Source organism: Microtus oregoni, unplaced genomic scaffold, assembly GCF_018167655.1.
Source record: "Microtus oregoni isolate MIOR12 unplaced genomic scaffold, Mior012 000004F_ref0000308, whole genome shotgun sequence".
NCBI classification, from domain to species: domain Eukaryota; kingdom Metazoa; phylum Chordata; class Mammalia; order Rodentia; family Cricetidae; genus Microtus; species Microtus oregoni.
This window is the reverse complement of record NW_024543063.1, coordinates 45,110,984-45,137,920: the sequence shown is the minus strand read 5'-3', so window position 1 is coordinate 45,137,920 and position 26,937 is coordinate 45,110,984. Positions and strand designations below refer to the sequence as shown.

At 42.6% G+C, this 26,937-nt stretch overlaps 1 protein-coding gene across 1 annotated transcript in view; it reads left to right on the top strand.

Annotated features, from left to right (window-relative positions):
- The window catches only part of Glg1 (golgi glycoprotein 1), a 92,702-nt gene that overhangs the window by 61,090 nt on the left and 4,675 nt on the right, over positions 1–26,937 (top strand). Inside the window, exons 10-25 of the mRNA XM_041649581.1 lie at positions 998–1,099; positions 3,513–3,666; positions 5,756–5,893; positions 7,970–8,056; positions 8,978–9,040; positions 11,023–11,136; positions 12,357–12,445; positions 13,760–13,877; positions 14,745–14,837; positions 17,551–17,688; positions 19,071–19,194; positions 20,390–20,532; positions 20,707–20,808; positions 21,643–21,750; positions 24,308–24,428; positions 25,058–25,164. Of these exons, the coding sequence (XP_041505515.1) occupies positions 998–1,099; positions 3,513–3,666; positions 5,756–5,893; positions 7,970–8,056; positions 8,978–9,040; positions 11,023–11,136; positions 12,357–12,445; positions 13,760–13,877; positions 14,745–14,837; positions 17,551–17,688; positions 19,071–19,194; positions 20,390–20,532; positions 20,707–20,808; positions 21,643–21,750; positions 24,308–24,428; positions 25,058–25,164 (1,801 nt within the window). The remainder of the gene's footprint in view (positions 1–997; positions 1,100–3,512; positions 3,667–5,755; positions 5,894–7,969; positions 8,057–8,977; positions 9,041–11,022; positions 11,137–12,356; positions 12,446–13,759; positions 13,878–14,744; positions 14,838–17,550; positions 17,689–19,070; positions 19,195–20,389; positions 20,533–20,706; positions 20,809–21,642; positions 21,751–24,307; positions 24,429–25,057; positions 25,165–26,937) is intronic.

Below are 26,937 nucleotides of genomic sequence, written 5' to 3'. Positions count from 1 at the left end.
TCACAGCTTGCATCTGGCAGTGTCTGACAATAAAAAGTCAGTGCCGTCCAGCTTTACCATCATTCGTTTGTGTGGAAGCTGCTGCTGCTCACACTTCAGGGGAGATTAAAACGGCATTCTTGCTTAAAGCGTATATGTTGGTGAAGGAGGTAGATGCTTGGATACTTAGACTGAGAATGTTTATGGAGTAATAACTATGTCAACCGGAAAAGGGACAAAGAGAAAGAAGGAAACGCATTTTATGTGTATGGTGTTTTCCCAGCATACATGTTTCTGCACTGCTTGCTTGCCTGCTAACAACACAAAGTGGCAAGAAGGGGGTGTCAGATTGCCTGGAATCAGAGCAATTATGGGGTGCTGAGAATTGGGCTGAGTCCTGTTGGAGAGTAATCAGTGCTCTTAAACACTGACATATCTCTTCATCTCTTACACTTTAAGTACAATGTGTAGCTCTTTGCTGGGTCTTGATTTGAACAAATATTTAAGTAGACATGAGATAGTTGAAAATATTTGAGGAGGGACAATAGTATTTTATTTTATTTTATATGAAAATAAATAGATGTACCTTTTTGTTATTGCTGTGGATATGGTAATGATAACAAATTTTAGAGAAATAGGATAAAATATTTACTGAGAATTGCTTCAGTTATCAGCAAGAGATACTGAGTTTAATCAAATTTGGCTATAGGTTCACAAAAGCTATAAGGAGGAAACGTGATCAGTACACTTTTTCTCTTTCTACTCTTGTGTTTATTGGAAAATTTTCATAGTAAATGATTAAAAACAAAGCTGTTACACAGACTTAAGCATGCAGAACTTGAAGTGCAAAATGACTTAAAGCTGGTAGAAGAAATAGTTACTGTCAAGTTCAATTAATTTTGTGATTCTCAGAAAAATAAATCATGTCACCCTAGGGAAATACTGTATTGAAATAAGAGTTCTGGAGCCTGTCACCAGAGTGACTCTTTCATTGCAATTTCACCTCTGTTATAACCAGGATTCTTTCGTGTCTGATGGAACATTTATACACAGAGAAAATGGTGGAAGACTGTGAACATCGTCTCTTAGAGCTGCAGTATTTTATCTCTCGGGATTGGAAGTGAGTATTTTAAAACAGGTGGAAGGCAGTGCCTTATTCTGCCTCTTTGTGTGGTCAGTATCAAATGGATAGGTGTTCATATGGAAAAGAATTTAATAGTTGACTAGAGTGTTCTGCTGCATAGTGTGTGTGAATTTGTTTGCCTCAGTGAGCATGTGAGAGTCAGAGGACAGCTTGATGGAGTCGGTTTTTTCCCTCCACTCTTACATAGGCTCTGAGGATCAAACTGTGGTCACCAGAATTGCACCATAAAGTGCTTTAACCGTGGAACCTTTTCACCAGCCCATATGTGTTTTTAAACCCAGGGCTACATTCTTAGAGTATACACTCCTACTAAACTGTGTTTCCATACCCCACTTTTCTGTTTTATGGTAATCAATAACAAATTAACAAATTTTTCAAATTCTGGCATAACTATCCCCAGAAAACCTACTTACTACTTCTAGAGCAGTATCTAAAAGCAGAGTCAACCCCTGCCAGTCTTTAGGGTGCTAAACATTCCTATTCACCACAGCTGTGGAAGCTGGACTCAAACCATTCCTGATACTCCAAACATCTATTGAGAGTGAGTCCATGTACCTATGCAGACAGCAAGAGCATCTTCAGCTTTGACTCTAAAAAGATAGCGCATAAATGACAGTTTGATTTTCTAATCCTTCTCTCATCCTGTTAGCAGAATAAAAAGAAAGGATGAACTAGGGTAGTGCTCTCTACATACAAATAGAATCACTGTAGTTTTTTGGTTGTGTTCAGCTGTTCTTTCTACTCTTTTTCTTTTCCTTCTCCAGTTCTGCTGACTCTGGGTTTTACTGCTGCATCTGTCTCCCACACTCAGCAGCTTCCTGTTTAACTTACTTGAACCACTGTACTGTGGTCTTTACTCTTTCTTGATGATTAATTTATGTTTCACATGTGTCAATGGAAAATGGTTACTTGAGGTTTGATGTATATTTATAGATTAGTCGGGAAGGCCAGCCATTATGACACATGAGTGCATAATTGTATAATGGAGACTGAAGCAGAAATATTGCAAGTTCAAGACTGCCTTTGAGGGGGGAGGGGAAAGGAAATGGGAGGCGGTGGCGGGGAAGAGACAGAAATCTTTAATAAATAAATAAATTAAAAAAAAAAAGACTGCCTTTGACTGCATAGCAAGACCCTGTTTCAGATAAAGAAATTGGTATTGGCCGGGCGGTGGTGGCGCACGCCTTTAATCCCAGCACTCGGGAGGCAGAGGCAGGCGGATCTCTGTGAGTTCGAGACCAGCCTGGTCTACAAGAGCTAGTTCCAGGACAGGCTCCAAAACCACAGAGAAACCCTGTCTCGAAAAACCAAAGGAAAAAAAAAAGAAATTGGTATTGAAAGGATCAAAGGAAATAGTGATTTCTCCTCTTAGCTCTTTCTCCTATGATTTAAAAATGTGTTTCGTAATCTACTAAAAGCTTAATGCTAGCCTCTCTCCTGCCATTAAATAGGTCTCCTGCAGTTGACAATAGAATGTGAGCAATCAGGTATCCCTTGATTTGAAGAAAAGAAGCAGGTTCAATACATGATCCACAGTGTCTTGAGACGATTCAAAGTTAAATGTTTTATGATTTGATAAGCAATCTTCAGACAAATTAACCACTACTCCCTCTTCCATAAGAGGGTGAAGAGAACATCTTTGTTGTTGAGTGTTTTTCCTGTCATTTCCCATCTTTTTTGAAGCTAGTACATCAGATAGGGTTGCACCGCATTCATCCTAGGAGAAAGTACTTAATGAAAGATTGCCTAGGCTAACAAACCTAGTTTTACTCTGCTGCCTGGGCTGCTGAGTCTTACAGAAAAAATAGGTACCTTACAGAGCCACAATGACATCTTTGAGGGAGACTAGACGTCTTCTATATGAAGGTTAACAAATTTCTCTAAGTTGACTATTGTGTCTTTGTGAGTGGCATTCAGAGTGGGGTGTGGCTGCTTATGCCTGAAATCCCAGTTTAGGAAGTGGAGGCGGATCTCTGTGAGTTTGAGGCCAGCCTGGTCTACAAGAGCTAGTTCCAGGACAGGCTCCAAAGCTACAGAGAAAGAAACCCTGTCTCAAAAAAAGAGTTCATCCTCAGCTACACAGTAGCTTCTAAGCCAGCCTGAGTTATATGAGACCTTGTCTAAAAGAGGGGGGGAAAAAGTAAACCTAAAAAACAGCAAAATCTGGCCAGGCGGTGGTGGCACATACCTTTAATCCCAGCACTCGGGAGGCAAAGGCAGGTGGATCTCTGTGAGTTCGAGGCCAACCTGGTCTACAAAAGCTAGTTCCAGGACAGGCTCCAAAGCTACAGAGAAGCCCTGTCACTGGGGGAGGAGGGGGAAGCCCTTAGCATGCATGAGAAGGAAAATATGCAAAGTAGTGCTTCTTTTTCCATTCTTAACCTTATAGGTTGGACCCTGTTTTATACCGGAAATGCCAGGGAGATGCTTCTCGCCTTTGCCATACCCATGGTTGGAATGAGACCAGTGAACTTATGCCTCCTGGAGCTGTGTTTTCCTGCTTATACAGACATGCCTACCGTACAGAAGAACAAGGAAGGAGGGTATGCTATCAACTTTGGTTTCCTCCTAATGCCGTTTGTTTTCTACCTGTTCTGATTTCTGTCGTCACAAGGAAGCCGTTCTGGTGTATGTGGTGGGTGGGTGGGTGTTGTTCTACTAGAAACATAATCGTTCAATGAGTATCCCTGCTGCTACAGATGTCCACCAGCTTCTTTCCTGTGTGTTGGCTTTGTTTTTTGTTTCATTTCTGGGTTTTCTCTGTAAATTTCCGAATTACAAATCACAAATGGACAATTAAATTCTGCTGTTCTAACTTTATTTAGCTTTAAAGTTCCATTAGAAGCTTTTAGCCAGGATACAAGTGGCTCTTTAGGTTTCTGCCTTTGGCAGCCAAACACAAATGCTTTATATTAATGAGATCTCTCTGACAACGCACAAGTTGGAGTGGAAGCTTCAATACCAGCTTCTTTGCATTTCCCTGCCCCAGTTGCCATCCTTTGGTGAAATGTTTGTGTGAACTTAGCTCTCTTCCGGTACCACATATAGCATACTGCTTGCTGTCATCCTGAGACCCTATTGAATATCATGTCTGCATATGTTACAGATTGTAGTCGTGTTAGAACTTTACATATCTGAGTACAGATAGGTAAAGTGCTTCTGAGCCTAGACTGTCTAGGATTCAAATCCAGGAGATACAATTAGAAAGTGTCATACTTCAATTGCTAAATGTCTGGCCTAGTTTTTTATTCTTGTTTTTATTCTTTTGTATCAGAAAACATAGTATTTCTCATTGGCCACAGATATTCCCATATCCTGGTATTTGGTTAGTCACAACAGCAGGAGGTTCTTTCTCTTGTAAATAAAGAAAGAATAAGGATCTGGAGAGATGTCTCAGAGGCCAAGAGCACTGACTGCTTCTTCCAGGGGTCCTGCCTTCAGTTCCCTTCAACCACATGGTGGCTCACACCCACCAGGATTGAGATCTGGTGCCCTCTTCTGGCCTGTCCTGCAGGGTCACATACAGGCTCTATACATACCAAATAAATACACCTCCCCCCCACCTCTCTCTTTAAAGGAGTAGAATCCCTTATGCTAACTTTTCAGGTTTTCTTAGCATGCATGTAGACGCCATTAAACAACTGGCAGAAGTTTCTTTCTTCTACCATTTGAGTCCCAGGGATCATCAGGCCCAGCACAGCTGCCTTTACCCACTGAACTATCTAACATACCCTTTGCGTGAGCTTTAAAAAATACTTCTTACAAAGTTGAACTGAAATTCACATAACATAAAATTAGCCCTTTAAAGGGAGAAAAATCATTAGTACTGGTTACATTCACAGTACTGTACACATGTTGTCAATATTCTGTGACTCTGAAAGGGAGCTCCTGGGGCCTGGTTCAGTGGGGAAATGTGCTTGTTGCTGAGCCTTTTTCCCTGAGTTCATAACCCACGTAGTGGAAACCAAGAACTGACTCCTATACGTTGTCTTCTGATCACACATATGCCGTGACACTTGCACAATTACTAAATGCACAGGCACAAATAAACAAATAAATAAATGAATGTATATAATTTAAAAAAAATAAAATAAAATAAAATGAATCCCCATGCCCCCTAAGAAATTATACCTGCCTCAGGTATGTGTTTTTTATGGACATCCAAAAGTATTGGTATCTACCTGTTCACCCTCTGCTCAGTCTATATAATGTCTATAATATACACCCCTGGCTATGTAATTGATGTTCTGTCGTTGCCTGCATGTATGTGTAGATCTTGCCTGAATCAGATCTAATATCATATACTCAATGGAGTAGCAATACTATGTTGCTAAACAAAACCATACTTTGAACAGATATAGTTCACTCTTTTTTTGTTTTCAGAATACTATCAGAAAAGGACACCATAGGTATAGTTTAATGGAAAATGCTGGCTGTATAACTGCTTGGAGAAATTCAGTAGCTCTCTAAAGAATTTAATTCTTGTTCTAGAAAATAAAATTTGGTTTAAAGTTTGGGAAGTAAATGACAGGGCTAGTTACTAGTTTGGTTATAACAGATTTGTTCTGTCTAGGAACTTCATGTGTTTATTTTTCTAGCTTTAAAGTCTTTTGCTCATTCTTTCCAATTTAGCTTTCACGAGAATGCCGAGCTGAAGTACAAAGGATCCTACACCAGCGTGCCATGGATGTTAAGCTGGATCCTGCCCTCCAGGATAAGTGCCTGATAGACCTTGGGAAATGGTGCAGTGAGAAAACAGAGACCGGGCAGGTTAGTGATGGAGCTTCCATTTGCTTCCATTAATCAGAATGTAGTGACTCATATTTGTGTAAATTCCCTGCGGTACAATTCATTGTTTGCTGCTGTGATTTGTTATATTTTCAGTGTTCTTTCTAGAAGAAACCCACCAGAGGTCTCTGTTCGTTTGCTTTTCTTTTTTTGCTTTTATGTAAGAATAGCTATATTTTTCATATGTTTTAATGTTATGATTTCTTTATTATTTCTTTATTAGAGCTGATTATTTTCCTTCTTTGTGTAATGTTTAGAGCCAACGTAACTGGGGAGATGGCTCAGAGGTTAAGAGCATTTGTTACTCTTGCAGAGGACCCAGGTTCAATTCCTAGGACATATATGGTGGCTCACAACCATCTGTAACTCCAGTTCCTGGGGATCCTATGCCTTCTTTTGACCTTCACAGGCCCTAGCATAGCATGCACATGTTGCACATAGATACTTTCAGAAAAAAACACTTATATATTTAGACTAAAAGAAATCTAAAAATTTTTAGAAAGAAATAAATCTTTTTTTATTATTGATTTTTATCGAGCTTTACATTTTTCTCTGTTCCCCTTCCTGTCTCTCCCCTCCCCTTCAACCCTCTCTCAAGGTCCCCATGCTCCCAATTTACTCAGGAGATCTTGTTTTTTTCCTACTACTCATGTAGATTAGATCCATGTATGTCTCTCTTAGGGTCCTCATTGATGTCTAGGTTCTCTGGGATTGTAATTTGTAGGCTGGTTTTCTTTATGTTTAAAAACCACTTATGAGCAAGCACATGTGAGAATTGGCTTTCTGGGTCTGGGTTACCTCACTCAAAATAATGTTTTCTAGATCCATCCATTTGCCTGCAAAATTCAAGCTGTTGTTATTTTTCCTGCTGTGTAATACTCCATTTTGTAGATGTGCCACATTTTCCTTATCCATTCTTTGGTCAAAGTACATTTAGGTTGTTTCCAGATTCTGGCTATGACAAACAAAGCTGCTATGAACATAGTTGAGCACATGTCCTTGTGGCACAATTGAACATCCTTTGGATATATACCCAAAAGTGGTATTACTGGGTCTTGAGGAAGATTGTTTCCTAATTTTCTGAGAAATGGCCACACTGACGTCCAAAGGGGTTGATTCAGCTTGCATTCCCACCAGCAATGCAGAAGTGTTCCCTTTTCCCCACAACCTCTCCAGCATAAGTTGTCATCAGTGTTTTTGATCTTGGCCATTCTTACAGGTGTAAGATGGAATCTCAGAGTTGTTCTGGTTTGCATTTCTCTGATGACTAATGAAAATGACTAGAAAATGTTGTTGTTTAGCTTTCTGCTACCTCTGTCTAATAGAACAACCAAAAATGTGTTGATATAGAATCCCAGAAAAGATTTTCTTCACACTGTTTTATAAGGTAAATCTTCAGAAACCCCAACTACATTATGGCCCACAGCTATGAAACTAAACCTAGAAATGGAGTCATGGATAAGATTTTCCTTGTTACCTATGTGTATTACTTGCAGAAGCTTGGTGCATTTTTCCTTTGAGTCATTCCCCTCCCCAATTCTGGCTGTTGTAATTCCTCCAATCCTTCTGTCTTCCCTCCTATTCTAACAGAGTCCTGAAGAGTGGTCAGTATGTGGAGCCTGAGCTCTTAACAGAGTACTCTGCTGAGAAGTAGCTTTAGGAGAATGACCTGGAACTGTCCTAACAATCCTAAGCAGCTGAAAGGCATAGTGAATAGTAAGGCTGTACAAGGCAGCATCAGCTCAGTACAGTTTTAGTATTTTCTAAAGCCAAGAGAAAATACCCTTTAGATAATAATAGTATGATAGTATGTGGTTAAAGGGTCTTGGAAATAGCCCATCAGTTAAGAGCACTGGATTGTCTTCCATCGCTCATGTGGTAGCTCGCAACCATCTGTAAGTCCAGTTCTAAGGAATCTTAGTTTTAATCAAATAAAGCTTTGTTGTTTAGTAAGGTGGTTTTAAAGGGGAGGCAAGGACAAAGGAGACAGACACAGTGTCCCACCTTCCCTTGTTGGCTTCCATGACTGAACACTAAGGCTTGCCTTCTTATGTTCAGGAGCTTGAGTGCCTCCAGGACCATCTTGATGACTTAGCTGTGGAATGCAGAGACATAGTGGGCAACCTCACCGAGTTAGAGTCTGAGGTAAGTGATAAGTAGTTCCCTAGAGGAGAGGTGCTGCCCAGCCTGGCCGTTATTACTTAGCTCTGTCAGTCAAAAGAACCTAGTCAATCCTTCCCTGTTTACTTTATAAAGAAGCACATTGTGCTGAATCCTGACCCCTCTATCACAGTTCCAGAAAAGCTATCTGCACGGTGTTGGGTTTTTCTTCCCAGTTATCACTTATTAAACCTTTTCTCACTTGAGAAAAGATGGCTCCTGCACTTCAGGTCTCAGACTCCATTCAAAAGCAGTCTAAGCAGTGATAGCCTCTTATCCCTAAATCTCTTTCAGTGAGGTCATTTCATAGTGTTTGTTTTACATGAAAGATTGAACCATTGTTTCTCTCTGTTATACCCTGAAGCCTACTAAAATATAAAACTTGAGATTAAGAAGCCTCAAAAGTGTAGACAGTACTCTTCAGACGTACAGAGATAATAAAAACTCTAAAGAATTTGCATACTCTAATATTATTGTCAAATGTTTCGTCTCCCCTTTATTTTTGTTTTTGTTTGTTTTCTGAGACAGGGTTTTCTGTGTAACCCTGGTCATCCTCGAACTCAGAGAGATCTGTCTGACTCTGCCTCCCAGGTCCTGGGATTAAAGGCATTGCTACCACCGCCCAGCACATTACCTCCCCTTTCTTATCCCTGCCTCTGCATTCGTTCAAGTTGATAAAAAGATCTGCCTGCCAGGTGCAGTGGTTCCTGCCTATAATGCCAGCTGCTACACACCTATAATGCCAGTTCAGGAGACAGAAGCGGGTGGATCTCTGTGAGTTCTAGCTAGGGCTACAAGTTAGACAGATAGGAGGAAAATACATACACACACACACCCTATAGCCTCTTCTTCCTCTAAGCTTGGCTTTTGTGAAGCAGAGTGATTAATCTATTTCATCTTCTACAGGATATCCAAATAGAAGCCTTGCTGATGAGAGCCTGTGAGCCTATAATTCAGAACTTTTGTCATGTAAGTGATGTCTGGGGGAACACGGGTTACTAACAGAACCAAATTCAATAGGACTTTGGGCCTCAAGGGTGTGGGGTTCACCCTGTCTTCAGCATACCCTACTCTTGAATAATAACCAGCTTTAGCAAATTTGGGGGTGGGGAGTTGGAACTGTAGAAAGATTGAGGGAGGAGCCAACAGCTTGGGGAACCTTGATGATTATAGAGCTTGATCCCTGCAGTTAGTACACTCTGCACATGAGTGCGGCGAACTTCTCGACCAGCGAGAAAGAACAACCACCACACGAGGATTCTTCTCAGATCACGCTTTACTGGAGTGCCCTTGGTTGAGGGGAGCAGGAAGCGAAGGGGCAGGAAACGGGGCAAGAGGCGAGAGCAGGAAGCGAGAGGGGCAGGGAGCGAGGGGCAGGAAACGAGAGAGAGAGAGAGAGAGAGAGAGAGAGAGAGAGAGAGAGAGCGCCAAAAGCACTAAAGCAGCTGCTTATATAGGGAATTGGCACACGGGTCACCCTGTAATTGGCTGCCACCATCAGCTGACACCAGACTGCATCGGGATAGGCCCAAGGACCCTTATCCACCACGCATGCGGGAAGCGGGGGACACGCAGCTCCCAAAGGCAGAGCCAAACATGGAGTTGTTTATTTCCAACAAGACAGGATATCGGCGCCATCTTGTAATGGCGATCCTGTCCGGCTCACTACACATGAGCAGGTGTGTGGCTAGCCAAAGTGGGTGTGGTGGCTTTGTAAGAAAAGATACAGAGGCTTGAGAGATCTTAGAGGTTAAGAGCACTGGCTGTGCTTCCAGAGGTCCTGAGTTCAATTCCCAGCAACCACATGGTGGCTCACAGCCATCTGTAATGGGGTCTGGTGCCCTCTACATGCAGATAGAGCACTCATATACATAAAATAAATAAATCTTAAAAAAAGAGAGAGAGAGAGAAATTCCAGGGCACAGCTGAGTTGCTTCTCAGGAATTGTTAGCAATGGTAGTAGCTTCCTCTTCGAGCTGTCTCGATTACATCTCTATGCAAAGTGACTTCTTTTACTTTATCTCTTGCTCCCTTTTTACCCAAATTGTAGGGGTGAAGTGCATTTAGTAACCCTTAATATCTGACAGCTAAGCCAGGCAGTGGTGGCACACGCCTTTTTCCTCAGCACCTGGGAGGCAGAGGCAGGCGGATCTCTGTGAATTTGAGGCCAGCCTATAGAGTGAGTTCCAGGACAGCATAAAGAAACCCTATTTTTAGCCGGGCGATGGTGGCTCATGCCTTTAATCCCAGCACTCGGGAGGCAGAGGCAGGCGGATCTCTGTGAGTTCGAGGCCAGCCTGGTCTACAAGAGCTAGTGCCAGGACAGGCTCCAAAGCTACAGAGAAACCCTGTCTCGAAAAACTAAAAAAAAAAAGAAAGAAAGAAAAGAAAAAGAAACCCTATTTTTGAAGCGGGGGGGGGGGAGGCAGGGACAGGGGTGTGTGTGGCAGGAGCAATGATTGCTTTTCCAAAGGACCCAAATTCAATTCCCAGTACCCACATGGCAGCTCACAACTGTCTAGTTCCTGTCCCAGGGATCTGACACTCTCACATAGACATGCATGTCAGCAAAACACCAAAGCACATAAAATAAAAGTAAATAAATCATTGAAAGGAAGAAAGAAAAAGAAACCTAACCTAAACCTTTTTTTCTTCTTCTTTTTTTTTTAAAAAAAAATCTGACAGCTAGGTATTACCCGTAAAGCCACTGCTGCCTCCCAGAAGGAAATAAGTAATAGTCCTCACAGTGGGTGGATGTTCTTGCTTCGTGTATTTGCCGCTGAATTTTTATCTTTCCTGGTTTCTCGGGCTTATTTGAAGAATTTATGCTGTATCTCTTTTTTTTTTTTGAAGGCTTCTATTCACATTCTTCCTCACATTTTTCATGGATGGCGCTATAGATTATGTTGTTAATTATTACAAATAGAGTGAATGTGTACTGTCTTTCCCAGGATGTGGCAGACAACCAGATAGATTCTGGGGACCTGATGGAGTGTCTGATACAGAACAAACACCAGAAGGACATGAATGAGAAGTGCGCCATTGGAGTCACTCACTTCCAGCTGGTCAGTCCATTTCCTGTCTTGGCTGCTGGTGATTACTGAATATCTTTCTGCTTTGTAACAACCAAGACGTTGTGCTCTTCTCATTATTTCCAGTTATGTACCCTATTTACACTTCTCTCAGTAAATGTGACTTTTTCAACTGTGGCCAGGCGCTTTCCTCAGCTCCTTAGCATTCAGTGACAGAAGAGGCGTAGTCCTAGAGAACATTCACTGTAGAGGGGTAGAGACCAGAGCAAGCAACTCCTGCTCTGGTTAATGCTTACATCACTGGAGTGTGTCGTTCTGTGCAGTCGTCTGGATGGACCTCAGTACACTGCACCTGAGTCCTCTCTTCTGCTCTACTGTCTTCTTCTCTTTATCTCTTTCCCCCATTGTGTGCTGGAGGTTGAACCAGGGGCTAACCTTACAAGCAGTTTTCTACTGAACTAAATCCCTACACTGCATATCCCCCCCCTTTTTTTTAAATCATATAACTCAGATGTACCTACCATTTGAATAATGTTTGTAATAACAGGAAGGAAGCTAAGGAAGTTCGGTGTAGCAAGCACTTTGTGCAGGAAGGATAATTAGTCAGTCAGTTGAGGCTATTGACTGCTCAGAGCGTGTAGCCCACATGATTGCATTTCTTGCCATACTAGAATCTAGACTCTAGTAAAAGAAAGATGCCAGAACAAGTATAGTGTATGTCATGGCTACACAATCTGGGCTGGTTCAAGGAAGAGAAACAAAACCAGGGCAGGAGTTGGGGGATGAAAGGACTGCAAGAGGAGATACTAAGGAATAGGACTACACATAGAACCCCAAAGGAAATGCCCTTGGAAACTGTGAAGATCTGTCAGAGAAACACTTTTGTCATAGTAAACCCAGATGTGTGATTTGAAGGACAGGACGACCAGTGTGCTGTAAAGGGGGAGTCATGAGATCGCAGCAGATTGAAAAATTCTCATGAGCAGTCTAGCCTCAACCTTGCTGTATAGCTAAGGATGACTTTGACCCTCTAATTTTCCTGTGCTCTGTGGTATTATGGGTGTGTACCATCATACCGGGTTTTTATGTGAAGCTGGGAATCATTCCCAGAGCTTTGGGCATGCTAGTGAAACACTCTGTGAACTGAATTTCATCCTCAGCCTGGACCAGACTTCTGGAAGTTTTATGCTAATATTAGCCATTGCTGTTAACCATAGTTTGCTGCAGAGCTGATTTTCTTTCTCATCATTTAGGTGCAGATGAAGGATTTTCGATTTTCTTACAAGTTCAAAATGGCCTGCAAGGAGGATGTGTTAAAACTTTGTCCCAACATAAAAAAGAAGTACGTGTCTTAATTGATCTGTCCTGCCTCCTGACGTCTCTGTCAGCCTCCGAATGAGTGTGTAGGGTATGAGGCAACTTCCTGCTCTCTGGCGGTAGTGGTCCAGAGATAGCCAAACCCTGGCATTGTCTGCACAGACTATAGCCACAGCTATAGCCACAGCTCCCTCTCAGCCACACTTGGTCATGGATAGTCTCAAAAGTAAAGCCTCTGCAGTATGGGAATATTCTTGATATTTTTTTTCAGACTCAGTTTAGACTGCCTCTCTGAATCAGGTGTAGATGTCCTGAGAAGAGAAAGTTGCTGAGTCACCTTCTTCCCAGCACCTCCCAGTGTGGTGTCTGCAGGAAGCTACACAGCCTCACTGAAGTAGAGCTTTTGGAAATAAGTTAACTCAACTCCCTTGGGAATTAGGCCTCAGTGAGGTTTTGACAGCACAGCTGCCCAAATCTTACAAGTTGTTCTTGGGGTTGGGGGGTGTCGTTACTAGAACATATTTTGCCTTCCATGAACAGAGACCAGATCCCCATTTTAGACTATTTTTTTTCTGTACCTTTAGGGAATGTTTCACAGAATGTGAACGATAACAGCATTGTTCTTTCTGTGGTCATATTGTTTCTAATAAACAAGCCACAGCAAGTGCTTGAGACTGCAAATGGTATCGAGTCCTGTGTAATCTTTTCCACTCTATCTATATACCATGACAGAGCTTGATTCGTAAATTAAACACAGTAGGAAATTAATGGTAATTATTTATATGGGTATTTGGAGTGGCCATACATCTTTATCTCAGAACTCAGGAGACTGAACAGGAAGAGTATGAGGTCCAGGCCATTCTGGAGTACATTGTGAGGCCCTGATTGGTTTTTTTTTTTTTCCTATTTGTTTTAAGAAAAAAAATTGAAACAGTATACTATATTATATATTAATATAATATAAGTATAGATATAATATCTTCTAGTCTGTAGTTCTACCAATCTTGGCATACCTTTTTTTCCCCTTTCAAATTTAGAACTTTTACCTTTTCAATTAAATGAGGTGATTCTTAGTATTTATTTGACATCCAGATATGCCATATTATGGCATATTAACATGGTCTTTTCAAAACATGGTTAATAAGAGGGACAGTTAAATTATTGAAAACAGCAGTGAGGATTACAAGAGAGACATTAAAAAGCATAGTGTGCAAATATAAATATGCATATATGGATTAATTAATTCTGGGTACATAATGTGCCCCCTGCCCCATTCCAGCCCAGTGCCCTGGCATTTGCCCCACTCCACACAGTCTTATGCCTTCTCCTTCCACGGCAGGGTTGATGTAGTGATCTGCCTGAGCACCACTGTGCGCAACGACACTCTGCAGGAAGTCAAGGAGCACCGGGTATCACTGAAGTGCCGCAAGCAACTCCGTGTGGAGGAGCTAGAGATGGTAATGCTTTCAGAGACAACAGGACCAGTGCTTAGCTGCAGAGAGACAGGGACAGGGAGATGGCTCCTGCTACCATTGTGAAGCATGAGATGTAGTTTCAGTTCAAAATCTTTCTGTATGACATTAGCTGCTTCTTCACTGTTTTGAGTTTGGTTTTAAATGATAGAATATATTTTTGGCACATACCACTATATATTCAAAGCATTTATAGTCATTGGATCAGTACTGTCCTCAGGGACAGAAGACCTTAACTGTCCACTCATCTGTCCTTGGCATCAGTTTCATCCTCTGGCTGCAGGACGGCTGCCCGAGGCAGCTGAACTACCTACTTCACTTTTCAGCTCCTTCAAGAACGGGGGAAAGAGAAATATCCCTTTACCTTGAAATAAAACTCCTTTCCTTAAATTTAGGTCTGTCAGCTTGGGGGCCATGATTATTCCCCACAAGGTCCATCTGAGACAATTGAGGAGGGGAGGGGGAGCATATGACAATTAGTGCCTTCTCCACACTGCTGACACCTATAGAGGTCATTCCTAGACAGTATCCAGTCAACAAATAAGTCTGTAAACATCCCATCTTCAGGGGCCAGAGAGACAGTTTAGTGGTTAAGAGTACTTTCTACTCTTCCAGAGGACCTGAGATTAGTTCTCGGCACCCATCAGATATTTCATGCCTATTTGTAATTCCAGATGCAGGGCATCTTGACACCTCTGACCTTCTCAAGTCCCTACATTCGTGTGCAAAGACCCACATCCAGGCATGCATAACTACATATAATTTAAAATAATAAAAGTAAATCTTTTAAAAGATACATTGACATCTCTAGCTTAAAATCACTTCCCTTCCCACATTGGCTCATTCATGCAGACGGAGGACATTCGTTTGGAACCAGATCTGTATGAAGCCTGCAGGAGTGACATCAAGAGCTACTGTTCTACAGTACAGTATGGAAATGCTCAGGTAACACTTCACTTTTGTGTGTGTGTATATATATACATATGTGTGTGTGTGTGTGTGTGTGTGTGTATATATATACATATGTGTGTGTGTGTGTGTATATATATATATATATATATATATATATATGTTTAGTTTTGAGACAAGGTTTCTCTGTGTAGCCTTGGCTATCCTGGAACTCACTTTGTAGACCAGGCTGGCCTCGAACTGGAAGAGATCCGCCTGCTCTGCCTCCCAAGTACTAGGATCTAGGATTATAAGATATCGGAAGTCAAGTTAAGCATTCATTATTGCAGTCAGTTTCTCCCTAGTGAGACAAGGACTGCCACATCTAATCAGCTTAACTATCCTACTGGGCAGTTCTAGATTGCTGTTCCCAGCTTCTGCCATGCAGCTCCTCTGTACCCTCTCTGCCTTGCCTTGTCTACCCAGTGGGTTCCTGGTATTCGTTCGGGTATTTCTTCTCTATGGCTTCTCCAGTAACCCCACATCCGATATTCACCCCATGCTCCACTGCACAGTTCATCCGTCCTTCCTTCCTTCCTTCCTTCCTTCCTTCCTTCTTTTCTTCCTTCTTTTGTTGCTGCTGCTGTTGTTTTGTTCTTTTTGAGTCAGAGTTTTCTATGTAGCCCTGACTGTTCTGGAACTGGCTCTATAGACCAGGTTGGCCTCGAACTCAGAGATCCATCTACCTCTGCCTCCTGAATGCTGGCTGGGATTAAAGGCATGCACCACCAGTGCCGGCTTCATGATTTTTTTTTTTTTTTTTTGGTTTTTCGAGACAGGGTTTCTCTGTGGCTTTGGAGCCTGTCCTGGAACTAGCTCTGTAGACCAGGCTGGTCTCGAACTCACAGAGATCCACCTGCCTCTGCCTCCCGAGTGCTGGGATTAAAGGCGTGCGCCACCAACGCCCGGCTCTTCATGATTTTTTTTTTCCTTTTTTTTTTTTTTTGTCTGCTCTCTCAGCTGCCTAGGACCTTGCTCTGGTGCTTTAGCCTTTAAGATGCTTTCTTTTTTTCTGTCTTGTCTCTGTAGCTGCCAGTGCACAGTCTGAGTCTCCCCCAACCCCCGCCTCTCTCTCTCTCTGTAGTTACTCTTTCTTTTAGATTTGTTCTGTTTGAGCTATAATTTCAGTGGGAATGAGACCAGACAGGGTCTCGACTTTGTCATGGAGAACAGGGTCTTCCTCTAATACTGCTCTGCTTTTCCTTTTTTCTGGAATTCCATGGACAGGTGGTGCACCCAGGTCTCCCCCAGTGTCCTCCTTCACCTTTATCTTAATGCTTTCCAGCCTTGGTTACTCTGTCTCTGTGTTGCATTTGAGGTAATTGCTCACCTTCGGTTACCCAGCGTACTAATTTGTTGTCAGTTCTCTTTCTTTTCTTTTCTTTATTTTTAAATCCTTCTCATTTTAATTGTTTGGATAGGAATGTGCTATACCACTGTTTGGGCTTTTCATTTCCTAAATCTTTGCTTGCTTCTTTTCATAACTACCTGGACTGGATTTTTTTTTAAGATTTATTTATTATGTATACAGTGTTCTGTCTGTCACTATGCTTGCTGGACAGAGGGCACCAGATCTCATTACAGATGGCTGTGAGCCACCATGTGGTTACTGGGAATTGAACTCAGGACCTCTGGAAGAGAAGTCAGTGCTCTTAACCTCTGAGCCATCTCTCCAGCCCCCTGGTCTAGATTCTTTATCATGTTTTTCTATATTGTTCCAAAGACATTACATATATTTTTGCATTTTTTTCTTTGACCTATTAGCTTTGTCCCTCAGGTTTGAGTCCTTTGTTATGTTTCGCTTCTTAAGGTGTCAGTGTGTTTTATCTAGTTGGTGGTTCCTGGTTGTCCTTAAGTCCTTCAGAGAGATGTCATGGCTTCACACAAGAGCCTGGCAGATTATGTATTTTATATCTAAGATTTAGAATAGTGAGTAGGTTGCTTCAATATATACCTACCTCAGCATTCAATATAGACTGTCCCGGGCTGGAGATCTGGCTCAGTGGTTAAGAGCATTGACTCTTCTTCCAGAGGACCTGAGTTCAATTCCCAGCAACCACATGGTGGCTCACAACCATCTGTAATGAGATCTGGCGCCCTCTTCTGGCCTGCAGGCATACACGGAGGAAGAATGTTGTATACATAATAAATAAACAAAATCTTTAAAAAATATATAGACTGTCCCGTGATACTTTTTATATTGCCACCCAACCTTTTCTGTTATAGCTTTTCATAGTTTGCCCTCTGAGATGTTATTTGTCATAGAGGATTGGGTCCAATTCATACTTAGCATCTAATACTATTCTTATAAAATGTAAGTTGATTTTAATTGGATCTCTAGAAGACTACCTGCTCTCTAGTCAGAGTAGTCAGTGAAATGTGTGCTCCAAGAGGAATCCTAACAAGGGATGGCTGAACAAAGTAGAAGAAACTAGAAAACCTAAATGAATTTCCTTTTTAGATTCCAGTACAGCCTGCTGATCACCCTGAATTTTTGTCATTTGGTCCACAGTTGGCTCTCAGGTTATAAATCCATGAGTATAATTCTCCTTAATGAGAAAGTCCTTAACTCCTATTGCCTGAAGTTAGAAACAAAAGATCCTGGGATAGAAAAACAGTGTCATTCATTGAACTACGAGTTACAGTCAAAATAGATGAGTTTCAATCCCTCATATGCTTCCTAACTCAACCATAACTCTTAATATCATAGATTATTGAATGTCTGAAGGAAAACAAAAAGCAGCTGAGTACCCGTTGCCACCAGAAAGTATTTAAGCTTCAGGAGACAGAGATGATGGACCCAGAACTAGACTATACACTCATGCGAGTCTGCAAGCAGATGATTAAGGTAAGGAACAAGTGTGACCCAAGTGACAGTAACAGCATGAACCCCTTTTCGTTGTAGCCTATTAAACATGGCTAGCATGGTGATTTCCCCAGCTGTGGTCTGTAGTCAGCAGCATTGCCTTCACCTGCCAGTTTGTGGCTCTTTGAGCTTCCAGAATCTCTGGCATTGAGCAGTGTCCATAAGCCCTCCAGGCATTGTGGATGCTGTTCGAGTTGGAAAATCACAGAGCTGAGCTAATAAGTGGCCAGGATGGGTGTGCTGAGAAAGCCACAGTCCAAAGTCTTCATCAGACCTCTCCTCACTCAAGATGTTTCTTTCTTTTTAAGATTTTTTAAATTTTGTTTTATGTGTATAAGTCTTTCACTTGCATGTATGAATGGGTACCATATACATGCCTGAGACCACTGAGGCCAAAGAGGACATTGGGTTTCCTAGAACTCTTGTAAGATGGCACGTATGTGCTGGGAGCCAAACCCAGGTCCTCTGCAAGAACAGCAAGTGCTCTTAACCACTGAGCCATTTCTAGCCATGCAAAATGTGTTTGCTTCCATTCGCACATTCTTTCTCTTCAAGTGATCCTCCAGTGAATGTTTTTAACCTATCTGTATATACAAAGAAATTAAACTAAAGAAAATGCAAAGAAACTTTAATAAAAATGCATTTCAGCTTCCCTTTAATATACAGTGCTGATCCTACCAATAAATGTCTGTGAGGATGTAATGTTTATTTATTTGTATGTGTGTGCATGCATGTGCCAAAGAAAGGGGGAAAGGAGGGAGGGAGAACATGAACCCAAAACAAGCAAGGGAAACTTGGTGCCGAAGTGTCCTAGCAGAGTCTGAGACCCTGTGATGCAGACACGCAGGATAACAAATAGAGATGGGGTTCATTACCAGACAAAACTGAGCTCTTGTTTAAGGACAGTAGTAGACTATAGGAACCAACCTCACATGCTTGGTAGATTTCAGCCCCTATACTTAAACCACATGGATCCTTACCCCAGATCCCTGTTCACGTGGGTTAATAGTTGTTATTTCCTAAATTCTGACACTGTGGTTGGGTAGGTAAGGCTTGAGGGCTGGATAGCACCTGGTCTAGTGGTACATTTGTACTTACACAGTAATTGCACTTGTGAGGTGGCCTCTACTGTGACTTAGCCATAGTAACCAGGTAAACCCATGCAGAATGTAACCAGTGTTCATAGGGAGAAATGTGGAAAATGTTGGCTGTAGGGAAAAAAAGTAAACAAGGGACCCTGAGTTTGGGCACCTACTGTAACTTTCACGTTTTCATGAGTTCCCAGGTAGATGTAAAAGCAATCACAGATAGATTAGTTGCTAGTTTGGGATAGCTTTTTTCATATAATTTTGTTTTCTTTGCAGCGGTTCTGTCCAGAAGCAGATTCCAAAACCATGTTACAGTGCTTGAAGCAAAATAAAAACAGTGAATTGATGGATCCCAAATGCAAACAGATGATAACCAAGCGCCAGATCACCCAGAACACAGGTACCATCCTGGCTCCACTCTCCTGCTCCCACAGAGTGTAGCCCACGTGGAACCTGCCAGACATGTTACCTATGGGTGCCATGTAGCTCATGGATTTGAAGAGAGGAGCCAAGCCTGCATATGAGCTGTGTACCCCTCCTCCTTTGAAGCCTACCCAGGAAATTAGAACAAAGGTCAGGGAAGAGCACTGAAGATCTGGACAGCGGCTCTTGAAAGTCATAGAGGAGGGTCAGCACAGGGTCCCTAGGAAAGGGAGGGAATTCTACATGTTTACTCAAACTTCATGAGCATGGCCAGTTGTTTTCAGAAGGGAAATTTCAGCTCTTGACTAGGAAAGCTTGTAGCTTAGCAGACAAAAGTGTTATTTCTTTCATGGCACCTTCAGAATTATCTGTTCTGGGCAAGGTTTCTGTTGTCTGCTTTAATATTGGACCAGAAAGCCCTGCAGAGCTGCTGCAGAGAGGAAGGATCCTGAGGAGCATTGATGTGCTCTTGAACTGAGTTGCATTGCTTATTAGCAACAGTGGAAAGATAGGTGTGCATAGTTAATCCCAGCACTTGAGAGTTGAGGCAGGAGGATTGTGAAATCCGTGTCTCAAAAAATGTAACAAGAAGGCCTGCCACCATGTTTTCCCTACTATGAACGGATATATTCCTTGAACTTCAAGAAGGCCTTCTCTTCTTTAAAAACACTAGTCCTGGCATGATAACTCATCTACCATTTATTAACATAACAGATTGGTGTTTATAGTCATGACTGTTTGTATCATTATTAATTAAAAACCCAGAGACAGATATTGGGGTTCAACCTGAAGGTCTGAAAAGCAAAGCAGCCAGTCACTGGTTCTTACCTCAGTCTGAAATGGCGATCCTGCCTCCAGGAATCTCAGAATGAGACTGTGTGTGAGAGCTGTCTCCTCCCATCCTCTCTAGTTTTGGGATTAAGGGCGTTCACCACTACTGCCCAGTTTCTATGGCAAACTAGTGTGGCTACTAGGACACTGGTGTGTGTCACCACTGCCCAGTCTGTAAGGCTGATCAGTGGGGCTGTTTTACTCTCTGATATTTATTAAAATACAAATGAAATGTCAGACTATTGATATAATATGCCTCCCTTTGAAAGGTGAATTTCCAAAAATTTGTGAAAATTCATGGGTGAACTATTTTACCATATACTGATATATTTTTACTCTAGATTACCGCTTAAACCCCGTGCTAAGAAAAGCCTGCAAAGCTGACATTCCTAAATTCTGTCATGGTATCCTGACCAAGGCAAAGGATGATTCGGAGCTGGAAGGTCAAGTCATCTCATGCCTCAAGCTGAGATACGCTGACCAGGTACAGTGACTGGGCTTTCTACACAGCTGGAGATGAGCATTTTCTCCATGGCTATCACCGGCATTTTCCTGTTGTCCTAAGACCTTTTTTGCCTTCCTCTAAACTGGGTTGTGAGGGCTCATATAAAAACTGATGCTCTCCGGTGCTAATGAGTTCTCCCTTTGTCATCTCCAGCGCCTGTCTTCAGACTGTGAGGACCAGATCCGCATCATCATCCAGGAGTCCGCTCTAGATTACCGTCTGGACCCTCAGCTCCAGCTGCACTGCTCAGATGAAGTAAGCCATGTGTGCAAGGGAGGGCTTCCTGGAAGAGGTGACTGGAGAAAATTCTTTTCTGTACTTTCTTCCTGACTGTGGTTCCTTACAGGCCTGTCTTCTGGGTAAGACTTGCAGCTTCTGTGTAACACTGGGCTGGACTTAGCATTAGTTTGCTACTCTACGGTGTTGCGTCCACATTTGTCTGTTAAATAAGAGTGTTTTATTATTTGTACACGTAGTGCGGTCCTTCCTTATTATTCTGGATGGCCATTCAGAACCCCTCAAGACTTACCAGAAAAGTAGAAGTGCTCTCCTGTTGACTAAGTGCCTGTCCTTGGAAATTATTGGTCTTCCTGGCTAGAAAAGGCCACTTGAGCCCTGCGTAGACTCCTAAAACTGTGCAAAGAAGTGTTTACTCTTCTTCTCTGGAGATGATGTTTGGGAAGTCTGAGGGAGCATGTCACATGCAGTGCTTGCCAAGTTGTAAACCTGAGCCAGGTGTTAAGGGTTTGTTTTTAGTATTTCCCTCCTGTGGAGTAGCCTCCTTTCATGACAAGTCCCGGAACAATTGCCTCTTTCCGAAGTGACGGCCTCTGAACTGTGAAAGAGATCAGAGCTTGGCGTCTGTCGCTGAGTGCAGACGCAAGGAGTGCACACTCCACTAGGAAGCTGCTACAGAAGCCTGGACACGGCTGGGAGACTCCACATTGATTCTCACCTGTCCCTGAGGAGTAGACCTATTCAGAGTCAACAACAGACACCAAGTATTCCGGGCTGATTGGGCGGGGTTGATCTTCTCTGGAAGCCAGTTGTTCTCAGTAGGGTGGCCCTGTTTTCTTGTCTCCTGAGCAGATTGCCAACCTGTGTGCTGAAGAAGCAGCAGCCCAGGAGCAAACAGGCCAAGTGGAGGAATGCCTCAAGGTTAACCTGCTCAAGATCAAGACAGAGCTGTGTAAGAAGGTAAGCACACCCTTATCCTTGCCTATCTCCTGCCTTCTTTTCTCTTTTTCCTTTTGATTCCCTTCTATTATTTATTGGAAGAGAACCATCGATTAATGAATGGTCAAGGACCATATACGTTTTGAAAAGAGGTAACAGCATAGAATGCTAGGTAAGAAGGCTTATATTTTATATTTAATACTTTTTTCCCCTGATTTTTTAAGACAGGGTTTCTCTTTGTAGCCCTGACTGTTCTGGACTCACTATGTAGACCAGGCTAGCCTTGAACTCAGAGATCCACCTGCCTCCTGAGTGCTGGCTTTAAAGGCATGCACCACCATGCCCAGCTTATATTTGATGACCAAGGAGTTGGTATTAAAGCATTAAAAGGAAGAAGAGAAAAGGGAGATGTGGGTGTATCTTTCTCTTCTGCTAAAAGTGTTCAAGTCCACATTTCGAGGAATGGTAAGAGGTAGTTAAAAACCAAATCCAAGCTTGTGGTGCACATGTTTATTCCCAGCACTTGGGGAGGCAGAGGCAGGCGGATCCCTGTGAGTTCGAGACCAGCCTGGTCTACAAGAGCTAGTTCCAGGACAGGCTCCAAAACCACAGAGAAACCCTGTCTCGAAAAAAAAAAACCAAAAAAAAAAAAAAAGAGCCTGTATGACTTTCCTTTTTTTTAAAGATTTTATTATTATGTATGTAACATTCTGCTTGCATGCCAGAAGAGGGCACCAGATCTCATTAGAGATGGTTGTGAGCCACCATGTGGTTGCTGGGAATTGAACTCAGGACCTCTGGAAGAGCAGCCAGTGCTCTTAACCTCTGAGCCATCTCTCCAGCCCTGAACCTGTATGACTAAACCAAATTTTTAAACAATATTTGGGCTTTGAGGAGATGTTTTTGAGGTTTTGTTGTTGTTGTCTTAAAGAACTTTCTGTTGAAAACAAACTAATTTTTATTAAGAACTCGTTTCTGGGGTTTGGTGTAGTTCAGTAGTAGAGTGCTTGCCTGTTCCTACAATCAGCCCCCACCATCACAGGAGAAAAAGTAAAGGAAAAACACTCGCCACCAAGTCTGACAGCTTGGTCCCAGAACCCATATGGTGGAAGAAAGAACAGACTCAAAGTTTTCTTCTGACTTCTGCAAGCATAAACACAAAATAAACAAACATAATAATAATTTTAAAAATTCTGGGGCTGGAGAGATGGCTCAGAGGTTAACAGCACTGGCTGCTTCTTTTGGAGGTCCTGAGTTCAGTTCCCAGCCCAGCAACCACATGGTGACTCACAACCACCTTGACTGAGATCTGATGCCTTGTTCTGGCCTTCAGGGAAACATGCAGGCAGAATACAATACATGCTAAGTAAATAAATCTTGGGGGAGAGGGGCACTGACTGCTCTACCAGAGGACCTGGGTTCAATTTCCAGCACCCATATGGCAGCTCACAACTGTCTGTAAGTCTAGTTTCAGGGGACCCAACACTCATGGCAAAGCACAATTTTTAAAAATTCAGCTGGTCATGGTGGCTTACACCTTTAATTCCATCACTTACATGACAGAGGCGGTGGGAATCTCTAACAGAAGAGATGAACATTTGTGGTCTGTCTTTGCTTCCTGTAATTGCACTGTGCATAAATAAAATACCTGTGGAATTGAATTTAGTTATACTGTGTTTATATCCCTCTTGCTCAGAACATCTTTAAACTCAGATAATTCAAAAGGACAGAAATGGGGCTGAGGAAATGGTCGAGTGGTTAGGAGCACTTGCTTTCCTTCCTGCAGTCCTTTTCCCAGCAGCTGTCTCAGGCAGCTCACAACCACCTGTAAGTCCAGCTTCAGGGGACCCTGTGCCCTCTGGCCTCCACAGATAACCGTGTCATGTACACATACCCACACACATGCACATAAAGTTAATGAAGATAAATCTTTTTTTAAGGACATATATATCCAAAGTAGAACATTTTATAAACAAAACATACCTTTATTTGGTTCAGAAATTAAGTTTTTTTTTTAATTATGTGTTGTCTGCATGTGGGTATGTGCAGGAAGCCAGAGGCATTGGCTGCTGGAACCCAACTCAGGTCCTCTGGAAGAGCAGCAAGTGCTCTTACCACTGAGCCGTTTCTCTAGCCTCTTGATTGAGAAGTGGCATTTGAAGGTTAGACTAATAGGCTGTAAAAGTTCTCAGTCATCAGTCTGATTTTTCAATTTCATATTGTTTATTTTTCCTAAAGTAACAGAGTAAGTATTATATCAATAAAAATACCAACATGTAGGTATTTTAAAATAAGGTGGCATACTAGATGCCAAGAACTCCTGCCTGACCATCCATCTTGTACTGTTCTTAGCTTTCTTTAGCTCCTAATGTATTCCTCAGAGGTAGTTAGCAAGTTACACTGGGTTCCAGAAGGCTGCCTTCTGTGCATACATGGCCACATTACCCCCCGCCTGTGCCAGGGTACTTTGTAGTTATCTCCCCACTTTGGCCTGTTCGTTTGCATGTTCTGTAGAGTAGCCAGCAGATTGGATAAGTTTCCTCTGCACAGCTCTTTCCACAATGAACTCCCCTTTCAGGAAGTGTTGAACATGTTGAAGGAGAGCAAAGCAGACATTTTTGTGGACCCAGTTCTTCACACAGCATGTGCCTTGGACATTAAACACCACTGTGCAGCCATCACCCCTGGCCGAGGGCGTCGTAAGTAATATTTATTGCTCTGTCCCTGTCTGAACTCCCTTGTACTCGAACGCTGCCTTTGAGTAACCTACAGCTACTCTGACTGTCTGTAGCCCAGCCATAGACAGCCTCTCCTAGATGTCTGCTAGATGGTAAGCTAGGCCTTGGTGGCAATGAATTTGGGACTAATTTTGCAGGTTTGAAATAGCCAGAGCCAAAGATTTAGTGAAAAGGGAAACAAGTTATTTATTAGGGAATCAAAAATTCAGTTACAGCTAAGCATAGTGGTGTACACCTTTAATCCCAGTACTTGGGAACCAAAGACAGGAATCTCTGAGTTCAAGGCCAGACTAGTCTATATAGAGATGTCCTTTCCTGCACTGAGCATTCTGGGTCTATAATGGGACAATGGCAGCTTCTTGGTGTCTGAAACCAGGGACACCCAGTTAAAATAAGAGGAGTGAAGAGGTTGTGGGCAGCTGACACTGGAAGTCACACTCCTCACCAGTGGGATCTTGAGCAAGGTTCCCAGAAAGAATTTGACTTTATTGGTCCTGATGAGCTGAGTTCTGAGGTGCTTGGGACTCTTTTCCCTGAAATTACAGAATTGTTTCTATACAGTTGCAAACTTCTTACATTTGCTTCCACAGAGATGTCCTGCCTAATGGAGGCCTTGGAAGATAAGCGGGTGAGGTTACAGCCAGAGTGCAAAAAGCGCCTCAATGACCGAATTGAAATGTGGAGTTATGCCGCCAAGGTAAAGAGCAAGAAAGCCCGACATGGCGGCTCTTCTGCCACTTACATCTTTGTGGTGTGCATCGCTGTCTTTCCTTTGATAGAAATCTAACAGTAGATAGAATCCAAAAATGAGGCCAGGCAGCGGCGCACACCTTTAATCCCAGCGCTCAGGAATCAGGGGTGGGCAGATCTCTTGAGTTTGAGGCCAGCTTGGTCTATAGAGTGAGTTCCAGGATGATCAGAACTACACAAAGAAACCCTGACTAGAAAAACAATATTAAGTCTCTAAAACATGACTATTCCTAAATCCAGAGCTACCGTCTCCCTTGCTGTAGGTTAGCTGGGTCTGCAAAACTCTGTCAGACCAGTACTCTTGGTACTCAGTTTCCCGCAGTTCAGCACTGAAAGGTTATCACTTGTAGACCCCAGTTAGGTAGAACAGCCAACACTGAGTTGTCTTCCCCTACTGTTTCCCTCTCCTTTCAGCTGCTCAAGTGTGGCTGTGATCAGAGAGACTACTGCTTATTGTGTGCGAGAAAATTCCGTTAATTTTACACCTCCTGCTCTGTTCTTAAATATATGTCATGAACATAGGAGCTGGATTCCAGGATGATGTACTTAGGGAACCTTTTGGTCCTGATTTTCTGAGTCGTGATTACATCGTGTTCTTGATGTGAACAAGTACTTACAGTGCAATGATTACACTTATAACATGGTGCATGCCTGTAATCCCAGTGTTTGGATGTTAAGGCAAGCACATCACAAGTGTGAGGCCAGCCTGAACCGTCCTCTAGCAACATTAAAAATTAAAAGAAAGCTGGGAGATGATGGTGCACACCTTTAATCCTAGCACGTGGGAGGCAGAGGCAGGTGGATCCCTGTGAGTTCCAGGCCAGCCTGGTCTACAGTGTGAGTTCCAGGACTGGCTCTAAAGCTACATACAGAAACTTTGTCTGGAAAACAAAACAAAACAAAAAAACTGAAAAGAAAAACATAAAGCGTGGTCTCAGCTTTTCACCTTGTTTTTTAAAAAGGTATCAAACACAGTGAAGAGCATAAATATATCTGTAGCCTTCTGATTGTCACAAGGACCCCAGCCTGAAGTCTTCGTTGTAATGTCGGAGTAACGAGATGCCTGCTGGGCTGGTGTGAGCAGTGAGTAAGAGCAGGCAGAGACTTCACACAGGCTGGCCTGTGAGTGCTTTAGCAGCACGTGAGGGTGATGGCACCTCTTTGTCTCTCTATGTCTCAGTTTGGGCAGGGGACACTTGTAGTTTTATGATCCAGAAAAAGTGTTATAGTTGTGTTGGTTTTCTTTCCTCTCCCCCTTGAGCTAAAAGATCTGAATTGGAGTGCACAAGGTGGCTCAGTGGGGGAGAAGGCCTGCCATGGGACCCTAAAGACCTGAGTTCAATCCCTGGTACCTCTTTAAAGGTGGGAGGAGTGTACCGACTCAGAGTAGCCCTCTGAGTGCCACGTGTGCATCCACATGTTCACATCTTACACACACACATGCTCTAAATAAGAATAGTAATAATAAAGAAAAGAAAAGCTAGGTATAATAGCACACGCCTTTAATCCCAGCACTTGGAAGGCAGGCAGATGGATCTCTGAGTTCAGGGATAGCCAGGGCTACGTAGAGTGATCCCGTTTAAAAAAACAAAACAAATTAATTAAAAATATTTAATTTATATATTTTATATATTAAACTAGGAATTTGGGGGCTAAGTAAGATATAATCTGCTACCTATCCAGCTCTCCCTTAGAGGGTCACATTGCTGTCTCCTTCCAG